Raw genomic sequence first — 27620 nt, forward strand, 5'->3', positions numbered from 1 at the left:
TGAACCAACCCCCCAAAGAAACACGGCCGAGTCCGAGTCCAGCCGGGCAGGCAGCTTTTATTCCAGACCCTGGAGAGCAGTGGTCCCCACTCTTCCTCCAGGAGTGGGGGGTGGGACGGGAGCCGGACCTGGCTGGGCCCAGGTGTGGGGAGCCGCTGTTCAGAGCAGGAAGGGGATAATGGGCATGCGCAGGGGCGGGTAGTCCCGGAACTCCTTCAGGTAGCTGCGGTGCTTGCCTTTAGCCCAGATGGTCATCTGGGTGAAGCCCACCAGGGAGAAGAGGGCCACTGTGGGGCGGAACCGGGAAGTCAGGAAGAGCGGGCTGCACACGGAAGGGACCAGGGGGACCCCAGAGAAGGACGGGGCCAGGGGCTCACCTGGGAGACACTGGGTCATGATGGCAAAGCCAATCCAGGACCCCACCTGTGGGCAGAACGGCCAGGTGAGGGCGGGCAAGGGTGTTCTGTTGAGGCCTCGCCCACCCTCGGGGCCACTGGGGATGGCAACCGACCTCCAGTGCTGGAGCAGCCAGCAGTGAAGTGGGGGCTGCACGGTGAAGCTGCCCAGCCTGACAGCCGCCCACCCTAGGCCCCAAAAGGCCACAGTCTCCCTCGCCAAATGTTAAAGTTCAAACTGCAAAAGCAGCTACAGAGCCAGGCAGCGTGCCCCCCACCAAAGCTAGCCCTCCCCAGGGGACCCCAAGCCCAGCACAGACCCTCACCTCATAGGTGTAGTTGGGGCAGGACACCAGCAGGAAGAGCCAGGTGAAGGGGTTCCTGGTGGGGTACGGGATCTTCCTGGTCTTAGACCCTGGGAAGACAAGGCAGGAGCAATGAGCCCCCGAGGGCCTGCTCCGGGGGCCACACCCCTGCCCGCGCCGGCCACTCACCAGCCGGCCGAAGGTCCCGCAGAGCCATGTGGATGGAGAAGTTGCCAAGCTGGCAGATCTGAGAGAGAGACCGGGTCAGCTCAGAGCACCCCCCACCCTGCCCCCCTGCCCCGCGACTCCCCCCAACCCCGCTGTCCATCCTGGCCTACTTACCACAAAGATGGCGAGCGCCAGTTTAACCTGCTGAGCTCCGTACGCTGAAGAGGAAGCCGAGAGGAGAGGCCCGTGAGGGGAGAGCCTGGGGGGGGGGGGGGGTGTGGGGGGGGGGCGGTGTTCACAGCGGGAGCAGGGTCCCCGGCCACTTACTGGGGGGTGTGTAGAGAGGGTGGTTGATGTAATAGGCCATCCACGCAGCGAAGCCCCAGTAGTAGGTGCAGTTCTGAAAAAGTGGGGCGGGATGGAGGCCCCGTGGAGGGCAGGACCCAGGCGAGGGGCACCAGGGAGGGCGGGGCGGAAGGGCCTGGGCCGATGTGCAGCTGGGGGCTCACCTTGAAGATGTTTCGCAAGGGCATGGTGCCGTGGGAGAAGCGGTGCACGAAGAGCGTCTCCAGCAGGCGCTTGATGTAGTGGAATGAGTGGCAGATGCAGGCGAGGCTGGGGGCGGGGAGCCAGCTCAGCGCAGGCGGGTCCGGCGGGCCCCCCACCCCACACCTCCTCCCAGCCGGCCCCACTCACTGCACCACCGTGTGCCGACTGGACGTGAAGTCGTATTTGCGGCCGTAGATGAAGGGCACCCGGAAGTAGAAGAGCAGGTAGATAAAGAGGGGCCCGGCGTACTCTGTCAGGAAGACCTGGAGAGGGGAGGGCGAGTCACCCGCGGGGCACCGGGAGGCAAGACTGCAGGGGAGGAGGGCTCGGCACTCACCGTCACCCAGCTGATCTGGGCCCCCAGGTCCCGGAAGTAGAGTGTGGCCGTGGTGCCCACGGGCAGCTTCTGCAGGACATCCTCATCCTTCAGGGACTTGCCCTCTGAGGAGAGTTGGGCCAGAGCTCAGGGGCTGCTGGGCCTTCACCCACAGCCACCCTGGAGCCCGGGGGCAGCCCAGCAGACAGCTGTACTCACTGGGGTCCAGGCGGAGGGACTGGCGGGCGGGGTACCACTGTGGGTCTGTAGGGAGAGTGGGGTGTCATGGCACACAGCCTGGTGGGCTCCTCTGGGCCCTGGTGTGGCTCCGGGACACGGACCGGAAGCGCAGGAATAGCGGGATGTTGTCCTTCCGGAAGCCCTGCAAGGGCGTTCCTGCGGGTGGCCACAGGGGGGCGGCGGCCCCAGGCCAGCCCCGAGAGGCTTGGGCCACACCAGGGGCATCTCTGCAGGGCCTTGAGGGAGAGGCAGGCAGGATGGGGTCCCACCTGGAGGCCCCTGCCCAGAGGGGTCACAGGGGGCCGTGTGTCTGGGCCCTGGACTTACGGGTCTTGGTGAAAAGGTTCTTGATCTCGGCAATGGTGGCTTGGGGCTCCACCTGGGGGAAGCACAGGCCGGAGACAAGTCAGCTGTGGCAGGGAGTTTGGAGGGCCAGGGGCCCAGGATCTCTCTTGGTGAGGTGGGATGGACTGGGGTCCTAGGCAACTGCTATGGGAGGGGGAGGGTTGGAGACCAGGCCCCCCAACCCATCCAGCGGACACCACAGCCATGGGCCGGAAGGCCATTTTAACCAGGCAGCCAGGATGCCTCTGGACCAGCCGGGGGATGGTGTGAGCATGGAAGCCAAGCCTGCTTTGCCCCTCCTCTCCACCCCACCCACAGCTCCTCCCAGAGTGAAGGCCCTCAGTCTGTTCCAGCCCTCCCTGGGATGGGACCACCCCCCTCCCCTGGCCTGGCCTCAGAAAGGGGCAGGTCTCAGGACCCCACCTCCTTCCCAGGCCCCAGAGCCCTGCAGGGTCCACTGAAGCTGCACGGCCTCCTCATGCACCATGAGCTCCAGACCACACCCAGGGAACAGGGCGCTCCTGCCCCCAAGGGCCAGGCGGCAGGGGCAGGCCCAGGCACAGGGACACACCCGTCCTGCACACCCTGAAGGGCAGGGGGTGGGTGTCAGGACACAGATGGAGGGGCATATCCATCTCCCTGGGGGCCAAGAGCTCAGGAAAGGAGGGGTCCCAGGCCCAGCACCCTCGGGCCCACGAAGCTGGCGCCATGGCTGGTCCTACCTTGTCCAGGAAGCACAGCTTCTCCCGGGTCTTGGCGTCCAGAATCTCCACCTCAAAGAAGAGAACGGCCTTTTTAGGTTTCTTGGTCGCTTTGGGGGGCGCAGGCCGGGGGAGGCCGTTGAGGCCAAAGCCGGGGCTGAGGCCCTGGCTGCTGTCCCTGGCCGCCAGGCTCACGCTCAGGTCCATGCTGCCCCGCTCTGCCCGCAGCAGCCAGAGTCCCCAGCTGCCGGCCGTCAGCCCCCACCACAGACCTCCCCACGCGAGGCGCTCTGGGCCGGGCTAGCGCGATCAAATTCTGCCGCGGTGCTGGAAGGAAGCCCGTGCCTGCCCTGGCACTGCCAGCTTCTGTGCAGATGTAACCTGAGTGGCCCAGCAGCCACGGCCCAGCTAAATATAAAACTGCCCCACACGGAGTCCCCCAGGAGCCACGCCGCAGACCTCCTGGGGAGGAGGGACCTGGGAGCAGCCCCCCCCCCAGGCCTGGGGGGCTCCAACTGTAAGACTTCCCAGTGGACATGGACCCCCAACAGCACGGTGGGGAGATGCCCAGGATGGGCACCAAGGCGGGTCCCAGCCCAGTGCAGAGCAAGGGCCAGTCCACCAGGAGGAGGGGGAGAGGTCAGCGGGCAGCCCAGGGCCCAGCACAGCCCTCAGCGCTCCCTGGGCTTGGAGAAATCCCAGCTATTCTGAGAATCTGTGAGATAGATCATCCATTTCCCCTTCTGAGCTGCAAGGGACACTATGGATTAGTTTCCTCGTGCGTTCGTGTTCCCAGGGAAGGTGACAGATTCCAGGGTTCCCGGTGCAGAGAGCCTCGCTCTAAGTGTGGCAAGGGTCTGGAAATGCAGAAGCTTCCAGCAAGCACCCCCAGCCAATACTGAGACCTTGACCCCCACCTCCCTGGCCCCCCTCTCCACCTACTTCTCATTAGGTCCACCCAGGCCTCATTCAAAGCCACCACCAGGGCAGTCCTTCCACCACGCCAGCCCAACACGGCATCTTTGTCCAGGCTCTGAGCCCCCAGAGCCCAGAGCAGACATCCCAGGCACCCCCCAGTCTCTGAGCCCCAGGCAGGGGTGCATGGGGGCAATGCTGGGAGGGGCAGGGCTCCGAGGGGGTCTGACCCAGCCATCCTAAGCAGGCAGGCAGGAGAAGGCATGCCAGCCAGCAGTGAAGGGTGCAAACTTGGGGGAGCTGGAGTGAGGCCTAGTGGCCCCAGCCCGTCATGAAAGGTCTGAGGGCCCCAGGGCAGGGCTTGGTGCGGATCTTCATCAGGCACCGGATGCGGCAGGCAGGACTGGGTCTGACCCCGTCAGCCCTTCCCACCTGGTAGGCCCTCGTCGGAGGCAGCATGGAGAAAAGGAGTAGGACGTGGAACCCAGGGCAGGGCCCTGGACGAGGCTCTCTGAGGGCACACTCACCCACCCAGAGACCCCCACCCAGGGAAAGGGTTTCTCTCTGACACCCCCCACTGCCAGTAGGAGAGGCAGGGGGCACAGCAGGCGGCACACAGGGCTGATCCCAGGCTTCTCTCTCGGTCCCAGCCTGGGGGCTGGTAGGAAGGTGTGTGCCTTGAGGGGCTGGCGTGGTGCCTGACAGACCAGACATACCCCAGAACCTCAGGACGTGAGGAGACCCCGAGGGCCTGCAAAGAGGGAAAGGGGATGGGCCTGGGTTCAGGTCCCAGCTCCCCGTGCCAGCCAGGGGTGGCTGTAGGCCTGTGAGCCATCCATGCTCCACCTGTCCCTCGTCACGGAGCCAGGGCAGGAGAGTCCAGATCAGAGCCCAAGAAGTGCTGGCCAACATTCTTGTTACCATGCTAGAGCAGGAGCCTGCCATCACCTGGGGCACATTACTGAATGCCTTGGAGTCACACAGATGACACAATCAGACAGAAGGGCCAGGAGGAGGGGGCTGGTTGTGCCCCCCAAGCATCTAGCCCCACCCAGGGGACTCCCGGCAAAGGGGAGGGGCACAGGCGAAATGTGCCAGAAAGGGCACTGACAGCAGGTCCCCGGGCGGGCAGAGGGCCCGCAGCCCCGGGGCTGCAGGCATATTAATAGTTGCCGGGTCCCCGGCGGGCAACACCCACATGTCTTCGGGACCCGTGTGGTCTGCAGGACGGCTGCACCACGTCTCCTGGGAGAGCAGGCCTCCAAGTTCCTGCTGAACCACTCAACAGCTTAAAATACAACCAGCCCCTCTCCCGGCCGGCCAGCTGCTGGGGGAGGGCTGAAATCCTACCCTCTCCCCAAACCCGGGCACCAGACCAGGACCCAGGAGGAGACAGTGGGCTGTAGAAGCCCCAACTGGCTGCTGGGAAAGGAAGCAGGGCAGCAGGAGGGGGCAGCGGGGACAGGGGCCACCCCTCCCAGCGGCCGCCGCTGCAGCTGCCGCCACCACTGCCACCGCAGCGACCACACCCGGGCTGCAAGGAGCAGCGGCGCCCTCGCGGAGGTAAGCCCGCCCGGGACGGGGGGTGGCGGGGGGGCAGCAAGCAAGGCCCCCGGCCTGCTGGGGAGGGGGTGGCCCCAGCTCAGGGCCACTGTGGCTGGTTGTGTCCTCCTTTCTCATGTCCTGTCCCCAAACCTCCACCCCAGAGAGGTCTGCAAGGCTCTGGGAGGGTGGGCGGGGGCTGGAGGGGTGGGTACCTATTTTGCAACTGTCTGTGCCTCTGCAATTACTTCAAGATAGGTAAATTTTTAAAGTTTAAAAGCCAGGTAGGAGAATACACACACACACACATGCACACACACGTATGCCAGGTAGAATACAGACACATACACACACGCATGCGCACACACACACGCACACACACGTGTGCCAGGTAGAATACACACACACACACGCCAGGTGAAAAAAGCCAGATACAAAGGGGTCGCCTGTCCTGGGAAATGTCCAGAACAGGTAAACGGAAGCAGACACACAACAGAACGGTGGGAGGGGGAGGGGAACGTCAGCTGATGGGGACCTGTCTCTTTCTCGGGTGACGAGAAAGCTGTGGAATGAGACAGAGGCTGCCCAACACTGTGAATGTACTGAATGCTGCCAAACCACTTACTTTTTAATGGTTTACTGCATATTATGCGAAATTCACCTCAATAAAGTAGGGTTTTTTTGGGGGGTGGGTGTATAAACCAGTTCTAATTACCCAGAAAAAGAAAAGGTAAGAGACAAGGAGCAGCAAAGGCTCCCCACGACCCCGCCTCACCCAGACTGAGGGCCTAAATGTGGTGAACCCCACCATGCACTTCCAATCTTCAGCCCCTGAGTTACCCCCCACTGCACCCCTCCCCACCCTCTGCTCTGTGCCAAGCACGCACTCACCCCCATGCTTGTCACATACACACCCCAGTGCCCGGGCCTGAAGCCAGCCTGGGTGGGGGCCCAGGACTGGGGTGAGGTGACCCGGGCGGCTGCCGAGCAGAGATCCTGAGCACGGAAGAGAAGGCTGCAGGCTCAGGACGTTCCCCGCCAAGGGAGAAGGCAGGCTAGGGACAGGGAGGAGTGAGTGGCAGAAGTTCCTGAAGGGGTGGCGTCTCCTTCTGTCCCCATGGAGGGAAGGGACTGGGGGGACGTGGAGCAGGGCAAGAGCTTGGAGGATGAATGAAACAAAGCCCATCAGGCTGACCTGAAGTCTGGGCACTGGTGAGGCGGAGGGTGTGGCCCCAAAGCCTCGGGCACCATGGCCAGGCAGAGGACAAGGGCAGGGCAGGAGTCTGGCCTGGGGCACAGGGGACAGCTCAGCGATGGCGTCACCCAGCCCAGGAGGATTTCTCACTCGGAGGCCCCAGGCTCTGGGCTCCAGCCAACAGCAACTCATGGGAGCACAAGGTCAGGGCTGGTGGGAGGGCAGGGTCGGACAAGGGGCAGGGTGCTGCCCACCCTGCAGGAGGGGTGGGGGGGGCAGGCTGCAGACTTGCCCCACCCCAGGGGAGTACCCAGAGACACTGCCAGGCAGTGGGGCCCGCCATTTTCCCCGCCTTCGTGGAAATGGGCAGATGCCGCTGATCAAGGCTCCATTGTAGAAAGGGGCACCCACTCCTTGAGCACCTGTTTCAAGCTAGCTCGAGGACCATAGCCTCAGGGAGGCAAGGCTCCCGGGGTGATCCCCACGTGGCAGATGAGGGAACCGGGCTTGAGAGCAGGACAGACTCGGGGCCTTTGCACATGCAGCTCTCAGTACCAGCGCTGCTCTCCCCCAGACCCCACAGGGCTCTCCGTCGCCACCTCAGCAAGGTCCCTCCTGACCATCACCTTAAAATAGCAACGCAGACATTTACCGTCTGCCTCCCACTGGATGGTCAGCTCCAGGGGGCGGAGACTGTCCTGTCCTCGGCCCTTCCCTGGCACCTAGAACACAGCCCGGGAAGAGCCGTGCTCCAGAAACACCTGCGGGAGGCCCCCTGCCCAAGGCCACGGAGCTGGGGCATAAAGCCCCTTCCCCACCAGCCTCTGAGCCAAGGCCTTTCCCTCACCCCTCCGTCACCATACTGGGGGGCGGGGGGGCCTGCCCACCACGCCAGACCCCAGAGCAGGAGCTGCTGCGGGGAGCTTTCCCCAGCCTCGTTCCAAGGAGGCCTCTGTGAGGCCTGCAGGCCACGGCCCAGCTCCGGCAACCCTGCGGGGCCCAGCATTCTGGCCGCCAGACCCTCCTCCCAGGCCCTGGGGCACCACTGACTGAAGCAAAGGGTCAGCAATGAGCCTGCTTTGGCTCCAAGGGAACCCTCTATTTTTCTTCACCAGCACCCCCAACACAGAAGGGGTTCCCCGCTGACAGGCTCCACACACCCTGCCTGCAGGCAGCACCACAGGCCCAGCAGCCCCTGACAAGGAGGCGCTGAGGTCAAAAAGACTCACCTATTTTCGGGCTGTGTGGCGCTGGGCAAGTTACCCAACCTCTCTGAGCCTCCATTTTCTCAGCTACCAAGTGGGCCGCCCTCACCTGCTATCTCACAGGATTACTTTAAGACTTACAGATAATCAGCACCACCATTCTAGTCTGTATGTGCTTGTGGGGGGGGCGGTGAGGGGGGGGGGGGGGGACGGACAACAGTGGCAAAGTTTATAACAAGAGATAAGGGGAAAACAGAGAACCGGGGATCAGGAGTGGGGAGGACAGCCATTTTAGACAGAGCGGTCAGGGAAGGCCTCCCTGAGAAAGCACACAAACATGTCCGGTCTAGAATAACTCTCACAGAAAAGTAAATGTTATCAGACCGATACTACCAAAATACAAGTGGCAGACACACGAGGTGCCAGGTCTCTTTCCTGCAAAACCTGACGATGACCCTGAAGGGGCCCGACCACACCAAGGTCAGAGGGGTGGTGCGAGGAGCTGGTGACATTGAGCCCGAACCCTAACAATAGCAAGACACGTGCTGATGGCGGAGGCGGGGCGGCACCAAGCGTCCCTGCTCTAGCTCAGCACCAGCGCTCGAGTCAGCAGCCGCGGACGCTGCCGCGCTCTCCACTGCCCCCTTGCGGCCACGGCCCGAAGGGTGCGCACAGCGGCCGGCGCTCCAGGTGAATGACCAGCGTACCTCCGTCCACGGCAGGATGAGATCAGGAGAATGTGCACTAACTGTTCCACTCACCAGCCAGGCGGCCTTGGGGAGCCACTATCTCACGCTCATTCCTTCATTTGCGTATTCTTTCCCGCCTCCCCACTTCCCGCGGGCACTGCCATGACCTGCATGCGTTCTGGCGAGGGCAGGGGACAGGGAGACAGATGGTCAATAGTGGCATGTTTTAAACCAAGAGTTGTGGAGAAAAACAGAAAGGAGGCGGGGTGAGGGAGTCAGGAGCGGGGAGGATGGCCACTTCAGAGTTGTCAGGAGGCCGGCCAGTGGAAGTGGGAACACACCATGCACATGGCCACGTAGACAAGCGTTCCAGGCAGCGGGAGCAGCAAGTGCAAAGGCCCTGAGACTGCACCAGCATGTTTAACTCATTGCTGACCGAGGGGGTTTTGCAGAAACTAACGCCTGTGGCTGGTGACCTGTTATGTAAGTGATACTCATCTGTGTCTGATCAATAACAGGCAACAAAAGCCGTATTAATATGTCCCTGACCAATATAATGCAAGCAGCAGACCCGGTGTGGCGGAAGCAGTGTGTGGAGGGGGAGAGCAGGAAGGCACAAATGGGGAGTGAGGGGGCTGATCACAGCGGGGGAGGGAAGGCGCAGGCACTGTGTGCCACAGGAGGGACTCTGGCTATTACTGATGCAGGTGGGAGCCACGGAGGGTTCTTGAGCAGGGGAGGGGTGTGACCTGATTCAGTTGTTCAGAGGCACCCCCTGCAAAGTGAAAGACCAGGGCAGAGGCACCAGTGGGGGCAGGAGCAGGGAGGTGACCATGGAGGGAGTAAGAAGTGGACAGACTGCGAAGACGGAAGTGACCAGATGTGCTGAGGGTCTGGATGTGGAGGTGAGAAGGGAGGGACTCTGAGGTTCTGACCTGGGCCTCAGAAGGGAGAAGCACCAAGCAGGAGGGTGGCAGGAAGGGGAGGCACCACCTAAGCCCGGGCTGGACGAGTCTGCAACTGCTGCTTTACCCCGTGGGAGCTGCCACACAGGGCCCAGGCGCCAGTTCCCAGGAGGGCTCCCGAGCCAGAAGCCAGACCCCACTCCAGCTTCCATTTCCCCATTTTCACTCACACAGCCGGGCCCAGTGTCCCTCTGGCCCCTCCTGGATGTAAACAAGACCCAGGGGCCCCAGGGCAGTCTACATCCCAGGCCCAGGCCTGAGAGTCAGCGTGGACTCCAGGTCACCTTTATCACCACCCAGTTCTGTGTGTCCTACAAGGGAACCCTCCCAACAGGAGAGGGTAAGAACTGCAGCTGTTACCCAGACACCTCTCCTCACCCCCCTTTATAGTCCCCAAGGCGGCCGAGGGAGCAGGCGCCATTAACTCCATCTCACAGATGGGGAAGCCGAGTTCCGAGGGGTGCTCCCAGCTCATGCAGCAGTAAACTGACCCCAGACTGCCCACCACACAGACTTCTAGAGCTGTGCCCCCAGCAGGCACATGCCCTGGGGAGACCCCCAGGCAGCAATGGCACAGGCCCCCTGTCTAGAGCAGGCTCTCGGGGACCCCACAGGGGCTGCCTGCCAGAGAAGGGCCCTTCGACCAGGCTGCCTTGTGCTGGGCAGCCTGGCACATCGCAGCCGGTGCCAGTGCCTGCACCAGGCAGGACTGTCGGGGTTGGCGGTGGAGGGCTCCTGAGGCTGGGGTGCAAGAGGCCTGTGGTGGGCGCAAGCCCTGCTCAGTGCAACCTCAACTCCGGATAAAGGGGCAGAGGGCCCCATGGGTCCCTCAGCCACTGACCTGGGCTCTCCCGGCCCCTACAGGCCCCACACAGGGCACAAGGGCAGCCACACTCACAGGATGGATGGAGGCCTGGCCCTGAGCAGTGCGGGCCCAACCAGCTCACCCCATTCACTAATGCAGAGTCTTCAGCACGTTCACCTAGACTCGGCAGCTCAGCGCTTTCGGCTCCCTCTCCCTTCCACTTTCCAGAAATGTCGAAGTCACACTACTCCTGCCAGGGCAGCTGAGAAAACCTTGGGCTCAGCTGCCAGGAAGCCAGCACAGGCCGCACCTGCTGGGCCAGAAATACCTCCTTCCCCGGTGGCTTCAGCTCTTGACCCCATTTCTCCAAGGTGCCTGGGGGCACTGCACAGCCTCCCTGAAGTGCTGCAGTGGGGAGGCGGGGAATGTCACCCAGGGTAGGAAAGGCAGAGACTGACCACCCACTCCTAGGGCCTCAAGCGGCCAGATGTCCCACCCCTGCTGGCCAGACGATTAATGGCAGGGTCTGAATGCCAATGTCCCTGGGCTCTGGGATCCAAGGCCAGAAGCTGGTGGAGCCCCCCCACAGGCCAGTAGTAGCCAGCCTTGCAGGGCATTCTCTGGGCACCCAGGTGCCCTGGCTGGTTGCTATGACCACGGAAGGCCCAAGATGAAGGAGCTGGAGCAACACAGCAAGACTCTGGGTCTGGGGCCCAAGAGGGCCACCACACTCTTTGACCAGCAGCCCACTGGTTCCCATGGCTCAGACCCCTCCCTGGGCAGTTACAGGCCTCCGGGGCCTCCAGAGGGCGCTGTCCTGGACACAGCTGCACCGTGAAGGCCCATTTCATTGGCAGTGCCGCCTCTAGTATGGTTTATCAAATGCATGCTTACCTTGTGCTGAGATCTTTACCTGCACAGTCACCTGGGCCTGTACACTAAAGACTGCAACCCCAGCTAAGCAGCCCAGAAAACCAGGGCTGGGAAAAGAGGTTGCTCTTGCCTGAGGCACAGAACTAGGTCAGAGCCAGCCAACTTGGGCCGAAAGAATCCCACTGCCCACCCTCACACACACACACAAAAACCACTTGCATTCTGGAGAACAGGACTAAACGCTAAATAAAGAAAGGGGGAACAAAGCCTGGACCTGATTATCTGGAAAGCACCTTGCTCCTTGCTGATGTTAAGTTCCAGAGGTTTGGATTCTGCATAACAAGTCACCTCCCCAGGGAGTGTCCTTGGGAGGCTTATCTGTTCAACTCCGGGCCCCCGTTGAACCAGGCCATGCCAAGGGCAAAGGGCCTGTCACCCCAACACCACCCAGAGGGGCGCAGGCAGGGTCAGCAGCTGTTTTGCTGTTTTCTGCCACAGGCTAAAGCCACCAATGAGCTTGGAAAACCAGTGCCATGGGGGCAGAGAGCTGCAGAGACCACAGCCAGACCAGCCTCTGTTCCTGCCTGCGCCCTGACACGGGAATGCTCGCAAGAGGGCCTGACAGAGCGCATCCCCGTGGGAGGTGTGGCAAAGGGCCCCGCCCAATGACCCTGAATCCTGCCCACCTACAAAGCCCACCTCAAGAGCCCTGACCTGGACAATGCAGATGAGAAAATAGGGACCTCTGATGGAGTCAGGCACCCACAGCTTCGAAGTTCCCAGCGACAGATGGAGGTGGCCAACTCACCCTGGGCTGCCGTCCTCAAATAGGCTCTTGCCCTTTGGACAATGCTCCAAATCCTTATCATGACAGACAGACTGCCTGACTGACTGACATGCCCTCGTTGAAACTCTCAGCCAACCCCCCTGCCCCAGTCGCTCCCTACCCAGTCCCTGCCCCCTCCCTCAGCCGTCAAGCAGGGTGCCAGCACCCAGCCTCCACCAGCTCGAGCTGGCCTTGTCACCCCACTTTACAAACAAGGCAGCGGAGGCTCAGGAGTCACAGGCTCCAGGGGCAGGGCCCCACCTGTTTTTGCTCCGTAGAACTGAATGCTCGTCCTCCAGAACCGTCCCTGACCCCAGACTCTGGGAGGACGGCCCAGACCTGCAACCCTGCACACCCTGGCCAGGTCAAGGTTGGTGATCACATCTGGTCTCTCTGCATCTCTGGCAGGAAAGCGCTGTCGGGCCAGGGAGCTGGAAGAAGGGACGCTGGAGCCCTGTGGACACAGGCTGACAACACGCTGACAACAGGCTGACCAGCAGGGGGCGCTCGTCCAGGCTGACTCCCGACCCGCGCACAGCACGCCCAGCTCCACGTGCAGCAGGAAGGTCAGTTTTGCGCGCGACAGCCCAGTCTGAGACCCATGTGGCCGGCCTTAATGCCCACAGCAGCAACAACAGCTAACACCTCCTGTATACTCCCAACGTGCAGGCGGGGAGGCAGGTCCTGACACACATTATCTCCTTTACTATTACTCCCCTCTTCCAGGTGAGGACACTGAGACTCATTCCACTGTAAAAGCAGTGACTGAATAGTGACTAAATACCTACTACACGCCAGGCACTGTTAGGGACTCTGGGGAGTTCAGCCCTGGAAGGACAGCCCGGAATCCTTGCCCGTGTGGAACTGCCACTTTAGCAGGGAACACAGACCATAAAATAGTTATAGGGACTTCCTTGACCTCCAGAGGTTTAGACTCCATGCATACACTGTAGGAGACATGGGCTTGATCCCTGGTAAGGCAATGGCATCCCACTCCAGTACTCTTGCCTGGAAAATCCCATGGACGGACGCAGCCCACGGGGTCACTGGGAGTCAGACACGACAGAGCAACTTCACTTTCACTTTTCACTCTCATGCATTGGAGAAGGAAAGGGCAACCCACTCCAGTGTTCTTGCCTGGAGAATCCCAGGGATGGGGGAGCCTGGTGGGCTGCTGTCTATGGGGTCGCACAGAGTCGGACACGACTGACGCGACTTAGCAGCAGCAGCAGCAAGGGAACTAAGATCCTACATGCTCTGTAGCATGTCAATAAATAAATAAAACGGGACAGGGAGTGGCAGGTGAAGGGAGCCGGCAGTTTCACATAAAGTGGTCAAGAAAGATCTCCCCCGAAAGGATGTTGAGCCAAGCCCTGAAGGTGATTAAGGAAAGGGCAGTTGAGAGATCGGAGGAGAGCATCCACGCAGAGGAATGCCCTGTGCAAGGGTCCTGAGGTGCCGCCTGCTCGGTGTGCTTAAGCAACAGAGCCAAGGCTTCTGTGGCTGGGGATCAGGGTAGTCGGGGGAGGAGAGGAGGTGAGGACAGGGAGCTGATGGGTCATGCAGGGTCTCCCAAGCCCGGTGAGGACTATGGCTTCTACTCTGACTGAAGTGGGAGCCATGGGGGTTCTGGGCACCAGAGGGATGTGACATGACGAGTTCTTAAAGGACCCCTCTGGACTATATATGGGAGAATAAGGATGGAACCCGGAAGACCAATAAGAAGTTATCAAGATTAAAAAAAAAAAAAAAGAAGTTATCAAGATAAAGGATGGCTTAAACCAAGAGGCCAGCAAACTATGGCCCACAGGTTAATTCTGGCCCACCACCTGTTTTTGTACAAGCTAAGATGATTTCTACACTTTTAAGTGGTTAAGAAAAAAATCAGAAGCCTATTGCATGGCACATGGGAATTATATGAAATTCAAATTTCAGTATCCACAAAGTTCACTGGAACGCAGCCATGCTCCCGGGTTGACAGATCGTCCAGGGCTGCTTCTGTGACAGCCGCAGGGTTGAGAAGCCGTCAAGAGGCTGTATGGCCAGAAAAGCCTTGGGCTTTACCATCTGGCCCTTCCCAGGTAGAGTCTGCCAATCCCTGGCCTGGGCCTCATGATGGCAGCAGGGTTGATGAGAAGCAGTTATATTCCACAGGTATTCCCAAGGCAGAGGTACATGATTTGCCAATTCCTGGACATGAGGCGTGAGGGAAAGAGGTGAGTCAAACAGCCTGGGGCCTGGTGATGAGAAGACTGGAACTGCCATTAACTGGCAGGCGTGGGTGTGGGGAAGTGGGAGTCACGCAGATCATGCAGGCTGAGGTTGGGGTGGGGGGTGGGGGGGAATCCAGGCTCAGTTTTGGACATGTTAAGTCTGAAATGCTCACTGAACACCCCAAAGAGATTCAGCTCACTGAGAAACACCACTCCTCCTTCCTGTAATCACATGGAAGCATCTGTGAGCAATCTGGGTGCTCTATGAACACGGGTCATGTATGTGGCTTCCCAGGTAGCTCAGTGGTAAGGAACCCGCCTGCCAATGCAGGAGTCCCAGGAGACGTGGGTGAATCACTGGGTTGGGAAGATCCCCTGAAGGAGGAAATGGCAACCCATTCCAGTATTCTTGCCTGGGAAAATTTCATGGACAGAGGAGCCTGGCAGGCTACAGTTCATGGGGTCGAAAAAGAGACTATGACTGAGTAAATGAGCACGCACACATATCCCTAAAATAATTTTGCTGATTGAATGTATCCCCCAACACATATTTAAGTTGACAATACTTTTTCACCTGAGCTTGAACAGTTGCAAAAGATGTCATTTCTGGCCTACTGCAGATATTGCAAATTCTATATAAAATTTATGGGGCTCTGTTAAATCTCACCAGGGTCTAAATACCTAAGTAGCTTCCTATCTACCATCATTCCACTTAAAAAAAAAAGGCTATAAACAAGCTCCTTAATATTTGCTCCTTTTTTGCCTTGAAGTTGAATTCTATTCGCTACCCTCCTGCATTGAATTTTATTCAAATACAGGATCGTGATTGAAGGTTTGTGGGGTGTTTTTTTTTTGGCTGTGCTGGGTCTTCATTGTGACTCACTAGTTATCTCCAGTTGCAGAGCACAGCAGCTACGCTTCGTGGTGCTCGGGCTTCTCACTGCAGCGGCTTCTCCTGTTTCGGAGCACGGGCTCTAAAGTACGTGGGCTTCAGGAGTTGCAGCACATGCGCTTCCTTGCCCCCAAGGCATGTGGGATATTCCCAGACCAGCGATGGAATCTGTGTCCCCTGCATGGCAGGCTGATTCTTAACCACTGGACCACCAGGGAAGTCCCTGATTGAAGGTTATTACTGAGCATCATATCTACTGCTCAAATTGAAATTTCTTAAAAACATTTTCATGACCTAAGGTTCTAAGTGTAAAGAGAAAATCCTTCAGGATGAGTTATCATTACATTATCAGCTAAACATAAACTATGAATCAACAACCATCACTAAACATTAACCATAAACAGCAGGTTATCAGCACTGCATCTCTAGATGGCATGGATGTACCATTTTCCCAATCAGGTCATGTAGCCAAGGTGACTATTTCTTATTGCTAGAATGAGATAGAGCTTTTATTCTGACATTTCTTTATTCAAGTAAACACTAAGAAGCCATATTCACATAAATAAGCAGATGAGTATAGACAGGGTCTTGTTAAAGCAAAAAAGTCCCCAATTCTGTGAACTCCTTCTGAGTTACTGGCCCAAAGTCTCACGGTGACCTAGTCTCAGAAATATCTGTAAGGTCTTCCAGCTACCGTTAGGCACCACTCCACTGTTTTTCTGAAAGCAGTGACTCGTGACCTGGTCCCAGGGCCTGGCGTTGCTCACTTTCTCAGCCCCGCGCAGGTCCCCAAGAACACACAGTACGGCAGCCACTGCCCAGTCAGGGTGTGAAAGAAAGAGTCCGTATCCCAGTCCAGTCTCAGCCCCAGGGGCTGCCCAGCTCCCAGGCAACACGTGGCCCAGAGGAGCTCCGAGCAAGCCCATCAAACCTTCCCATACATAAGCCAGAGGGCTCTGCCCCACAGCGATCCCGCTCCCTGTGCTCCTTGCAGACGCCTGGCCCAGGCCAGGGAGCCCACAGAGCCCTGGACCCTGTGTCCAGTGCCCAAGCAGAGCAGGAAGGGGTTCCTACACAGAGACCTGCGAAGGGCTCAGCCACATATGGAGGGCATCTCAAACCCCCAAGAACCCCTTCTGCTGGCTGAGAAGTTCCCGTTCTTCATCTGCTCAGGCAACACTGACTGAGACCCTCACTGCGCCAGGCCTGTGCAGGGTGCTAAGCTCGATGATGAACAGAAAGACCTGTGTGCAGCATGCCAGGCACTGGCCCAGATGCTCGGATACCATGGCCAAGTGCCCCCCCACCCCCCGCCCCAGCCCACTGGGTCTGCTCAGGCTCAAGGGGAATATGGGCAAAGAATCTATTACATAACACGAGGTCAGGATGAACCAGCTGCTGGGAAGAAAAGAGCTGGGCAGGGAGCCCAGAGGACCACAGGAGGCGGTCAGGAAAGGCTTCTCTAAGGATGTGAGACTTGAGCCAAAGTGATGGCCAGCATGAGGCTCCCGGAGGAAACTGCAAAGGCCCTGGGGCAGCACACAGGTCGGCAAGGCTCGGGAACATCCAAAGACTGGATGCAGCCCAGTGTGCTCAAAGGCACGCAGCTGCGGAGCAGCCTTGGAGTGGAGGCCGAGACGAGTCCTCCAGGTGTGAGTCCCGGGAGCGGCAGTGGCTCAAGTGCCACAACCCGGTTTGGTTTGAGAAGGAACCCTCTTGCTGCTCGGGACAAGCGTGGAAGCAGTGACCATCTTGCAGACAACCCAGGCCAGAGACCCTGGCGGCTTTGATGAGAGCATGAAGGTGGCAAGCACTGAGAAAAACGCCCTAATTCCTGGATCCTTAAGTGTCACTGACTCAAAACAAGCTGCTTTTTTTTTTTTTTTGAGGGGGGACACATATGCCAACATTAGATAAATGGGTGGACAGATACAAATCATAAGATGCATCCCAACTTCAGGAACATGAAAATGCTGAGGGGAAAGATGTACATCGTGGGACAAAGAGAGGAGAGTAACTACCAAGTGAAAGAAGACTCTGACGGAGGAGGGCAGGGTTTCTGGAATACTGAACAGGCCTAGCCACGTCCATAAAGGGAAAGGTAGTTTAACAGAAAATACTCAGCTACAGCTATTGCAGGAGGGGCGCTGGAAGCTGCCCTTGGTTGCCTGCCCCCGTCCAGTGCTGCCTCTGAGCAGCGTCACAGGTCAAGACCCTCAGAGCCTCCCCCAACCCCACAGGGCTCGGCCAGCTCGGCTCCAGCAGAGAGAGTGAAATGAAGCAAGAGGAAATGAGCCCCAGAGTCTTCAGACACCGCTCCCCACGCTTTCTCCCCAGATGGTGCAGGTTCGCAGGCCCAGCTGGAGAGACGGGAAATGCTGCCATCCACCGAGGCCCCCGGGGAGCCGGATGCAGTGCTCAGAATGCGTAGTCTCGGGGCCCACTTCTCAGATGGCGCCTGGAGGAGCCTGGCAGGAAACATTACTGGGGCCTGCCCGTCATGGTTAGTGCTTCCTGTAGAATTTCCATGTCATCCCTACATGAACATTCAGAGTTCAAGCAACTTGGAGTCAAAAACAGGGGGGCAGAAATGGCCAAGTTCCAAAGTACCAAAAGATAAGCAGGCGCCCACGCTAACGCACCGGAGCTACAAGTGCCCTCAGTTAAATCCACCAGTTCCAGGGAACTGCCAGGCACCCCGAAAGCTGGAGGGTCCTCCTGATCGCTGGATGTGGGACAGTTTGGGGGGAGGCATGGACGATGCAGCTAACTGCCTGAGCCCGCCCAGCCTGTTCCCGTGGGTCTCTAATAGGCAGGGACACAATCACTTGATCCACAGCGGGTGTGACAGAGGACAGCCTCACACTAACAGCTCTCTGAAGGTGCTAAGTGCCACTCGGAGAACCAAAACAGGAGCGGTGAGAAGGTGACAAGTGTGGCCTGGGTGGCTCAGAGGGAGCCTTTCGGAGGAAGTGACATTCAAGTTGAGACCTGAATGATGGGATGCGAGGATGGGACGAGCAGAGCTACCTCTCTGGAATCTGGCCCAGCACTGGGATTTCCCGGCTCAACCCCAGCCTGTCCCTCTGTGGATGCCACCTCCAGCCAGGAGACTGCAGGAGATCTGATTCTCCAGAGTGGACTCAACAACACACTGTTCCAGGCTATACGTATCTTCCCGAGAATTCTGCTGTTACCCTCACCACCCCCCACCAGAGACACGCTCTGCCAACCGCACCTCCTGAGAAGCATCAATTCGGCAACTCCCCCAACCCACCCCTCTTCTTCTAGATTAGCTTCCTGAGGTGTCCTGGGAGACAGCTTCTCCTAACAAGAAGACCAGAAGCTACAGCTCTCGGACCCGCTCCAGTTCAGCCTGCCTCCGGTTACTCTATGAAGCCCCAGATGCTAGTGTTAAACTGTGTGTGTGCTCAGTCTGACTCTTCAACCCCATGGACTGCAGCCTGCCAGGCTCCTCAGTCCATGAGATTTTCCAGGCAAGAACACCAGAGGGGGTTGCCATTTCCTCCTCCAGGAGATCTTCCCAATTCAGGGATCAAATCTGCGTCTCCCGTGTGATTGGCAAGCAGATTGTTTACCACTGCCCTCCCCACCAGCTTGAAAGGCCCACTCACACCCAAAGGCCAGGTAACGTTCCCTCAGGCCCCTCACACAATGGGCATGGTCCCCAGCCATTGCTCCCTGGTCCTTTTAAAGAGGAAAACAAGAATTCAGAAGGCCCTGAGACCAAGAACTCTGCAGTCTCCCGGGGTACCTGAATGGCCCATGAGCTCTGCTTACATAAGAGACTGGTTCGAGCAGGGACAGGGCAGGGAGAGGGCTATGCCAGCCTGCCAGTCACCACAGGCTACTGAGAGGCCCTTTATCCCCCAGAGGACTGAGAGGCTCGTGGCCCATCTCTAACCACTGGACTGGGGGTGGGAGCAGGGAGTGCTGAATACCACCCACAACACAGTTGTCAGTAATAAGGAACAACTACTCTCACACGTTTATATAACACACACCACAGTGGGAGCACTCTCCAAGGACTCAATAAACTGCTCTCTGAAAGTTAAGCTTTTGGGCAACATCAACAGGAAAAAGGACCTCCATCACCAGTGAGTCCACAGATATCGTTGCAAAGCCTGGCCTGATCAGCCCCATCACTCATCATACAACCACTTAGCCTGGCCTCCAGACCTCTGCCCAAGCTGAGCTCCTCCCTTCCCGGAAGACTTCTTTCAGGCTTCGGCTTAGACGAAGAGACCCTGAAGGTAGAGTCCACTTTCCTGGCATACAATACGTACAGAGAAGAAAAAAAAAAAATGTCAGAAGGAATGAACTAGTAAATAGACAATGGAGGACTTCTCTTGTGGTCCAGTGGTTAAGAATCCACTTTCCAATGCCGGGGACCTGGGTTCAGAAAATAAGCCCCACATGGCTCGGGGCAACCAAGCCCACTCACTGCATCTACAGAGCCCGGGTGACACAACAAAGACCCAGGACAGCCAAGGGGGAAAGAAAAGGGAGATGGGCTGGAGAACAGGTGATTGGAGCCTGCACGGCAAAGTGTCCAGACCAGCAGGAGCTGCTAGCAACCTGTGCCAAGACGAGGAGCAGGCCCACAGGCCGGCTTGGCAGGTCCTGGGCTCGTCATGCCCAGGTTCCAGGAGGAGGGGGACAACAGGAAACAGTGGCCAGGGTGGACCCAGGGCTTAAAACCACCTGTAAAGCCAACTTCCCTTGGTAGGAACCATTAAGAATGGGTCACACGGGGCCACCTCAGCCCAACACACACGACACTGGACTCATCCAGTGCAGCAAGAACCCACTCGCCCTTCTACACCCGGTGGGCCTGACCCCAGGCAGAAGATACATTCACCCACCCGTTCACAAACCTCCCTCAATCGTCCAGGTGCCAGGGAAGCTGCAGGAACAAGACACCAACAGCCCCTCCCCTCACGGAGCTCACTCTGTCCAGGTAGGAAGGCCATCAAGTTCCCAAATGAAACCACAACCACAGCCCAGGGAGGGCCAGAGGAGAGGAACAGGCTGCAGCGGTCCCTCTCCAGCAGGACAGTCAAGGAAGGCCTCTATGATGACAATGAAGGTAAGCTCTCAATGAGAAGAAAGCAGGCACAGGAAAAACAGAGGGAAGAGCATTTCTGGCCGGGAGAAGGGCTTATGTGCAAGGCAGGAATGTGGCGGTATATGTTCGAGATGAAACCAGCCCAGCAATGAGTGAGGTCAGCAGAGGGCAGAGGACAAGAAGCTCTGAGGGTGGTGTTCTGAGGTGCAGAGTGCTACGATCCTCCCTGCCCCAGAGACCCTCTGGCTGCTGCTGGGCGAGGGCCAAGAACAGACACAGTGGTGCGCCTGTAAGGAAGGAGGTTGTGACAGGCATCAGAGGGGACCAGGCCCACTCTGGGCACCTGTTTCCTGGAATGGTTCTTTCTCTCGATGTTAGAAAGTGGGTTCTGACTGTGCTGTGACTTCACTGACAGTCCTCCCACAGAGAAGGACAGAACAGCTCATTCCAAAACGTGGCTTCAAGGTGTGTGACATCAGAACCATCATGGGCTTCTGGGCTTCTTCCTCCATCTCTGGGCATACTGTTTGGCACAACTCCATCTCCAGGAGCCCGCTGGGTCTTGTTCATTAACACATCTGGAGATGTTCTAGAAAGAACGCATGCAGAAAGTATTCCAGGAAGCCTCACTGATACAGCTCTGTCCTTGACCACCTAATGATCTGGACCTTGACCCCGGACCAGTGTGCTGACACTTCAGATGGCCCAGGGGCTCCATGAGACAGGTGTCTTTTTAGTGGGGGAAAAAAAATATTTATTTATTTAGCCATTCTGGGTCTTAGCTGCAGTACACGGGATTGATGATCTTTGTTGCGGCATGCAGGATCTTTGGTTATAGCAGGTAGGATCTAGTTCCAGACCAGGGATGGAACCCGGGCCCCCTGCATTGGAAGCATAGAGTCTTACCCACTGGACCACCAGGGATGTCCCAAGACAGGTGTCTTTACCCTGGCTTCACGGATGAGACAACTGAAATGTTCCAAGACAGTCAAGTAACTGTCCTGAGGGTAGAGCTGGTGGCCTGCCTTTAAAGGGCACGGCCACTGAGCCACACTTCATTCCTTCCGCAACGCGTGGTCGCTTGGGCCCACCCACAGCAAAGCCCACTTTGGGTCTAGTAGAATCCAGGCCCTGCCATTCACCAGCTGTGAATTCACACTGCTTCCCTACTCTGGGTCCCAGTTTCCCCATCTCTCAAATAAGGGTAAGAGTACCAGCTTCACAGGTTCATTTTGAGGAGTCGATAGATAAAAAGCACTTAGAGTAAGCACTGTATCAGTAGTGACTTTCCTCACAATGCTCTGGCTGTGGCCAGGTATTAAAACATTCTCAGCTGCCACTGTCAATATCAGCAGGAGGGTGTTAAGATCTAGCTTGAACTTGACCAACCAGCCCAAGGTCTCCGGGCCTTTCTCATCTGGCCAAGCCTGTCAATCAAAGTACAGGGCTCCCCACCAAACTCAATTGCATTAACAATGTTACCACACGCACAGCTGTCAACTCTCCACCTTTCTCACTGCTCAGGAACCAGTTACTCAAGAGGCTCTGCCAGGCTCAGGGTTCCCCATCCCCACTCGAGCCCCTCACCATTCTCTCCAACAGCTGTCCCACCCTGCGCCCAGCTGCCCACCCACCACCACCTGCCACCCGTACTGCCACCCTTACCACTTTGGTTCTTCCCACCCACCTCCTCACCTCAGCCCCGCCTCCTTCCCCAGGCCCCGCCTCCTTCCCCCAGGCCGCGCGTCCTCTCCCTCTCTCAGGCCTTAGGACCACGGTGTAGTTCAGCTGCTGCTAAGTTGCTTCAGTCATGTCTGACTCTGTGCGACCCCATAGACAGCAGCCCACCAGGCTTCCCCGTCCCTGGGATTCTCCAGGCAAGAACACTGGAGCAGGTTGCCATTTCCTTCTCCAATGCACGAAAGTGAAAAGTGAAAGTGAAGTCGCTCAGTCGTGTCCGACTCTTAGCGGCCCCATGGACTGCAGCCTACTAGGCTCCTCCATCCATGGGATTTTCCAGACAAGAGTACTGCGAGTGGGGTGCCATTGCCTTCTCCGGTGTAGTTCAGTAGAACTAGTTAAATGTTAGCTGCTGCGCTGCACCCATCTAATGCTCACCAGAGCAGTAATTCCTTGAAGGGATAACCTGTGAGGTAGGGCCCATGGTGCCCCGCGGTGTGCAGGTCATGAGTAACTTGGGACTGGAGAAGAGGGAGGGTCTGCCTGTAGCATCTGCCTCAGTCCATGGTGTAAATACAACCCCTACCCACGCCCTCTGCTGATTTCAAGCTTAGCAACCTGATGTCCCTGAAGGCAAGGTTGGGAAGAATGGAGCCAAAGTCAGCCACTGAGGGCACACCACCACCAGGATCCCCATTTTATAGATGAGAAAATTGGCTCGAGAGGCTACAGAACCTACAGGCTCCATACTTCGTGCCGGGCAGTTATGGATCTGAACCTAGCCCTGACCCAAAGCTTGGTAGGCTTTTCTGTCTTCCCAGGGAGGATACCACCCCACCCAAAGCGGCCCCGACTGTGTGGCTCTGGGAAAGCACCCCTTATCTGAGAGTTCTAGAACTCACTGAGGCCTGGGGGCAATGAGATTCCAAGAAGCAAGGGGGTGAGTAGCTGAAGTGTAGAGCCACAATTCTAATGGTCAGAGAAAGGGGCTCACCAGGAGAATCGCCAGTGTAAGCCTCCACCTGCTCAGAGCCTGCAGGGCATAGAAAAGCCTAAAAACCACCCCAACCCCACAGGCTCCTGGTCTGACACACGCTAACACAAGAAAGGTCCCAAAAGCTCACCATGATCTGAAGCTACCCCATCTGAATCTAATTCACCTCCGGAACTCCAAGGGGCAGCCCATCCAACGTGAGGGCAGAGGGGCTCTGTCTGTCAGAGGACCCCACAGGGGCCCTCCCATCCGCCCTCCAGGGATGCTGGGTACTCAGAACAGCACAGCACAGCCACCAACCCAACTAGCATCAGCAGGGAATCGTCACAGGGACAGAAACTGGAGTCAGGCAAACAAGAGACCAAGGCCCAGCACCACTGCTTGCTGGTTCCGTGACCTTGAGCAACTTAACTGACTTCTCTGGACCTCAGTTTCCTTCCCTGTTAAGTAGAAGTAACACTAATGCCCACCTGATCAGGTGCTCACAGGCCTCAGCAACCACCGGTGGCTCTTACTACCAGCACTGCCAGCATCCCCAACATTACCATGGCTCTGGCTCTTCTACAGACAAACCTAGGTCTGGATCCTGTCTCCACCACGATGTGACCTTGGACAAGCTCCTTCACCTTTCCAAGCCTCAGGTTCTTTATCCACAAAACGGAGGAAGGAGGAGTATCCAACTCTCAGGGTTTTTGCAAGGACACAAGAAATGTGACCTGCCCCTGGTATCCAGCAACAAAAAGGAGCCCAGGGGCTTCCCTGGTGGCTCCGTGGTAAAGAATCCACCTGCCAACGCAGGGAACACAAGTTTGATCCCTGATCTGCGAAGATTTCACATGCGCTGGAGCACCCATTGAGCCCGCATGCTGCAACTACTTAAGCACAGGCAGAGCCTCTGGTCTGCCACAAGAGAAGCCACTGCAATGAGAAGCCTGTGTGCCACAACTTGAGAAAGTCTGTGAGCAGCAATGAAGACCCAGCACAGCCAAATAAAAAGGAAAAAAAAAAGTGACCCAGAAAGAGGCGGATCATAACCAGGCTCCCACCCCGTCTGTAATTAAACAATCAATCCCAAAAGCGTTTTCGGAAGGCCTGCTGGATGCAGCACACAGCAGGGTGTGAGTGAAGAGATCAAGCAGGCCCCATCTCAGAACACAATGCTGCTGCTGCTGCTGCTAAGTCGCTTCAGTTGTGTCCCATAGACGGCAGCCCACCAGGCTCCTCCGTCCGTGGGATTCTCCAGGCAAGAGTACTGGAGTGGGTCGCCACTGCCTTCTCCGTCAAAACACAATACCTTCCTACAAACAGGCACCAAATTTAATGTGCAGAAGTCAGAAACCTGCATGTTAACACAGCGCTTGATGGCTACAAAAACCCAAATTATCCCTCACCTTCTACTTCAAAGGGACCCAAGGATTCAGAAGGAAAAAAGTACATGAGACAGCAGACACTTAAGATCCCACCTCCCAGGTTAAACAGATTTATATTTCACTCTATTTATTACAACAAATTCCTTAAAAAAAGAAAAAGACATATCTGAAGCCCTCACTATGCCTTTTCCTCCCGTTCCATCCCTCCCCAAGCAATGGTTCCTCTTACTGTGTAATTCCCATACATTTCTAACCTCATATTACAATTTATCCTTTAATTAGGTGTCTATCCACAAAAAAAACACATATAAATCTCATTTGGTATGTTTTTTTAAATTTAAAAAACCTTTTGCTATTTGCTTTTTTCTACTCAACATGATGTCTGGAGATTTATTAAAAGTGAAGTGAAGTCGCTCAGTAGTGTCCGACTCTTTTCGACCCCATGGACTGTGGCCCACCAGGCTCCTGAGTCCGTGGGATTCTCCAGGCAGGAGTACTGGAGTGGGTTGCCATTTCCTTCTCCAGGAGATCTTCCCAACCCAGGGATAGAACCCAGGTCTCCCACATTGCAGGCAGACACTTTACCACCTGAGCCATCAGGGAAGCTTAAAGGACCAAGTAAATCAAACTAAATTGCTTTTCATGTGAAGAAATCATGCACAACAGTTAAAATAAATGAACCAGTGCTGTGTGCAGCACTCCTCTTTTATAAACACCCCTTATGATATAGTTCCAGCAATTTCATAATGTTATTATTGGCCTTTTCTGTCACAATTATTTTGCTCCGAAGAGCTCAGAGAGATTAAGTAATCTGCCCTAGGCTAGTTATTTAGTGAGTGGCAAAAATCGCCCCTCCAGCCGGAATCCTAGCTGCCTCAAACATCAGATATCAACCCTCATTCACTTCACTGTGTCACTGAGCGAGTCCCGAACCTTTCTGAGCATCAACTCTCTCTCTTGTAAATTACACTCCATAGTCTCCAAGGTCTCTATCCCAGTCAAAAAGGTCTTTCTGGTGGGTGTTAATCACCCAGTGGTTTAGGGGTTGCTTTGTTGGGGGGGGGGGGCGTTGGGCAGGTGGAGGGATGTGGAAGAACACACTTAGTCCCAAATAGAAATACAGTCTTTCTCAAGGTGTTAAATGTGAAGGAAAGAATCTCTGCTATTTTTATTGATCTGCAACCAACACCTGTAATAGAGTTGATCAGCCTGCTGTGCAAACTGGGCTGAGAGATATTTTACCCTTGTACAGCAACCCTGGAGCTACCACCTCAGTGCTTATGTGTCAAATGTCAGCAGAGAATGATAACACAGAACATGGAAATATAACAACTTTATTTTTTTCCTCCAAGGTCACTTTGAACAGTGGGTTTGAAGCTTCTACTTCCAGGAGGGACAGGGTTTGAGTGTCCTCCTGATCAAGCCATGACCCTAAGGCTGTGACAAGCTTGCAGAACAAAAGTGTCCACCCCAAGGATCCTTAGGGGCCTACCTTATCTGCCTGCCAACTACTAAAACTAACTCCATTTTGTCAAAGGCCACATGTATCTCCCATCCTCCGTCTTTCAAACTGAATGTGGTTTTTTCTCCAGGGTTACAGAGAGGCTTTGAAAGGTAAAACTGTATTAGAAGAACTGTATTAGAAGAATTTCACTCTACAATCATAAAGTTGAAAGAGGCATAAGAGATTACTAAATTCTACCTCCTCATTTTTGTGCCACGTCAAAAAATCATTAACAACTTCTGGGTTAAAGGTTTCAAAAGATTCTGGGTAAATTACCACAGAAAGTAATAACAGTAATAGTAGCAGTAGTAAAGGGAGTGGGCAGAAGCAGTGGTATTTCACTAGCAAACAAAAATCAGACTGTCTCCTTACACTTATATGAACCACCTAACATGATTAAATTCAAAGAGACAGAAAGTAGGATGACAGTTGCCAGGGGCTGGGCAGAGGAGAGAAGGGGGTTAGTGTTTAATGGGTAGGATTTCTGTTACGCAAGATGAAAACAACAGAGTTCTGGAGGTGGATGTGGATGGTGGTTATGGTGGCACAACAGTGTGAATGTACTTAATGCCATTGAACTGCACCCTTTAAAATGATTAAGACGGTAAATTTTATGTGTATTTTAACACACTTTTTTAAACCCGGGAAGGGGAAAAAAAAGTTTCTCACCTGGCTAATTTTCATTTGGGGACCAGTATGGCAAAGTGGTTAGCAACTGACACTCTGGAGTCCTGAGTTTTTCTCTGTCCTGCATTTACTAACTAGCTGGGGACCTTTGAGCAAGTCATTTGACATCTCTGAGACTGTTTCTTCATATACAGAAACAATAATAAGTCTCCTATCTCACAAGGCTGTGAGGCTAAGAAAACAAGGTAACAGACACTCACTGGCAGAAACGTAACACTCTCTAAATTATTATTATGAACTTTAATAATAAATTAATCATTTAATGCTACTTATAAGCCAGCAATAATGAAATTATTAATATTATATTATCAGCTAGGTTGATAAGTTCATCAGAACACTTCGTTTTAAGGGTAAAAGAGGCCCCAGTTAGGAGTCAGAAGCCCTGAACCTCAAAAGTGGCTGTGGGTGTGAGATTCCTCCTCGGTGACACGCAGGACTTGACGGAGATGATCTCTTAGATTAACAGAAAGCAAAGATCAGCTTTGCTGTTCAGCAGGAGCCAGCATTGCAGCTACACCTCCTTCACCGCCTAAGCCGCTCAGGGAGCCGTCCCGGGCGAGGGAAGGGGTCCAAAGGTCATGCCAGAGAGGACAGACTGCAAAGCCCCTTTCTAAGCCCGAGGCGGAGGCACGGTGCAAGGTTTGTGCAAGACACCCTCAAGAGTGAGAGCAAGGGTTCCACACCCTCGTTCCTCCCCTACCTACAATTCATCCTGCATGGGGAGCTGCGAGGAACCTGCAAGCTTCCCAGGTCCTGCAGAGACCCCAAGAAAAGGCACCCCCAAAACAGCCAGGGTTGCAGAATTATAAATACCTCCCCCGCACATGCGCACTGAAATTTACGAGTGGTCCTGGGCACAACGCGTGCCTACTGCGCCTGCGCCGTCCGGCTCCTTTTCTGGGCACAGGACGTAAAACAGGGAGCCGATTGTCTCACGAAATCGAAAAATAAGGTCTGCGGCAGTCGCTCAATCCCCGTTTTCTCTTTTCTTACCTCATAGTGCTTCATGGCTCCCCCGCACGGCAGCTGCTTCTCCTGCTACCTGCGCACGCTACACCACAGAGTACCTCACGCGGTGACGACCGCCGCGCGAGACTAACCGCGGACCCGCATCCGCCCCGCCCCTCCCTGCCGCTCGCGCCCCTCCAGCCAATCAG

The 27620-nt window shown here is 56.3% G+C and overlaps 1 protein-coding gene and 1 long non-coding RNA gene across 5 annotated transcripts; one reads left to right on the plus strand and one right to left on the minus strand.

Annotated features, from left to right (window-relative positions):
* Positions 1–37: 37 nt before the first annotated feature.
* Positions 38–27560, minus strand: TECR (trans-2,3-enoyl-CoA reductase). Of its 2 annotated transcripts, XM_086408834.1 has the most exons (13): positions 27457–27560; positions 3041–3091; positions 2301–2352; positions 1953–1997; positions 1755–1858; positions 1565–1680; positions 1378–1483; positions 1196–1268; positions 1043–1086; positions 890–947; positions 722–810; positions 378–423; positions 38–287 (listed from the first exon to the last, which is right to left on the minus strand). In XM_086408834.1, the coding sequence occupies exons 1-13, from the start codon at positions 27469–27471 to the stop codon at positions 160–162; spliced, it is 927 nt and encodes a 308-aa protein (XP_086264960.1). In that variant the 5' UTR covers positions 27472–27560; the 3' UTR covers positions 38–159. The 2 variants fall into 2 exon arrangements, with proteins under 2 accessions (XP_086264960.1, XP_086264959.1); XM_086408833.1 differs by lacking the exon at positions 27457–27560 and having other exon boundaries at positions 3041–3263.
* LOC147368373 (uncharacterized) lies at positions 5035–25968 on the plus strand. Of its 3 annotated transcripts, none has more exons than XR_015166615.1 (4): positions 5046–5497; positions 12443–12600; positions 20055–20249; positions 25625–25968. It is a non-coding gene; the product is annotated as an uncharacterized LOC147368373 (long non-coding RNA). The 3 variants fall into 3 exon arrangements; XR_015166617.1 differs by lacking the exons at positions 20055–20249; positions 25625–25968 and adding exons at positions 14189–14250; positions 15144–15432; XR_015166616.1 differs by lacking the exon at positions 20055–20249 and having other exon boundaries at positions 5035–5497.
* Positions 27561–27620: the final 60 nt, after the last annotated feature.

Source organism: Bos grunniens, chromosome 7 (genome assembly GCF_055505025.1).
Source record: "Bos grunniens cultivar Pamir isolate PY7600 chromosome 7, Bosgru_T2T1.0, whole genome shotgun sequence".
NCBI classification, from domain to species: domain Eukaryota; kingdom Metazoa; phylum Chordata; class Mammalia; order Artiodactyla; family Bovidae; genus Bos; species Bos grunniens.

Bases quoted from the DNA above. Each gene is read 5' to 3' on its own strand.
- TECR (XM_086408833.1), bottom strand. From the start codon at position 3,226: ATGGACCTGAGCGTGAGCCTGGCGGCCAGGGACAGCAGCCAGGGCCTC. The intron at 1,484-1,564 runs GTGAGTGGGGCC...CCCCGCCCCCAG, and splicing joins AGTCGGCACACGGTGGTGCA to CCTCGCCTGCATCTGCCACT. The intron at 424-721 runs GTGAGGGTCTGT...TTCTGCCCACAG, and splicing joins GCCCCAACTACACCTATGAG to GTGGGGTCCTGGATTGGCTT.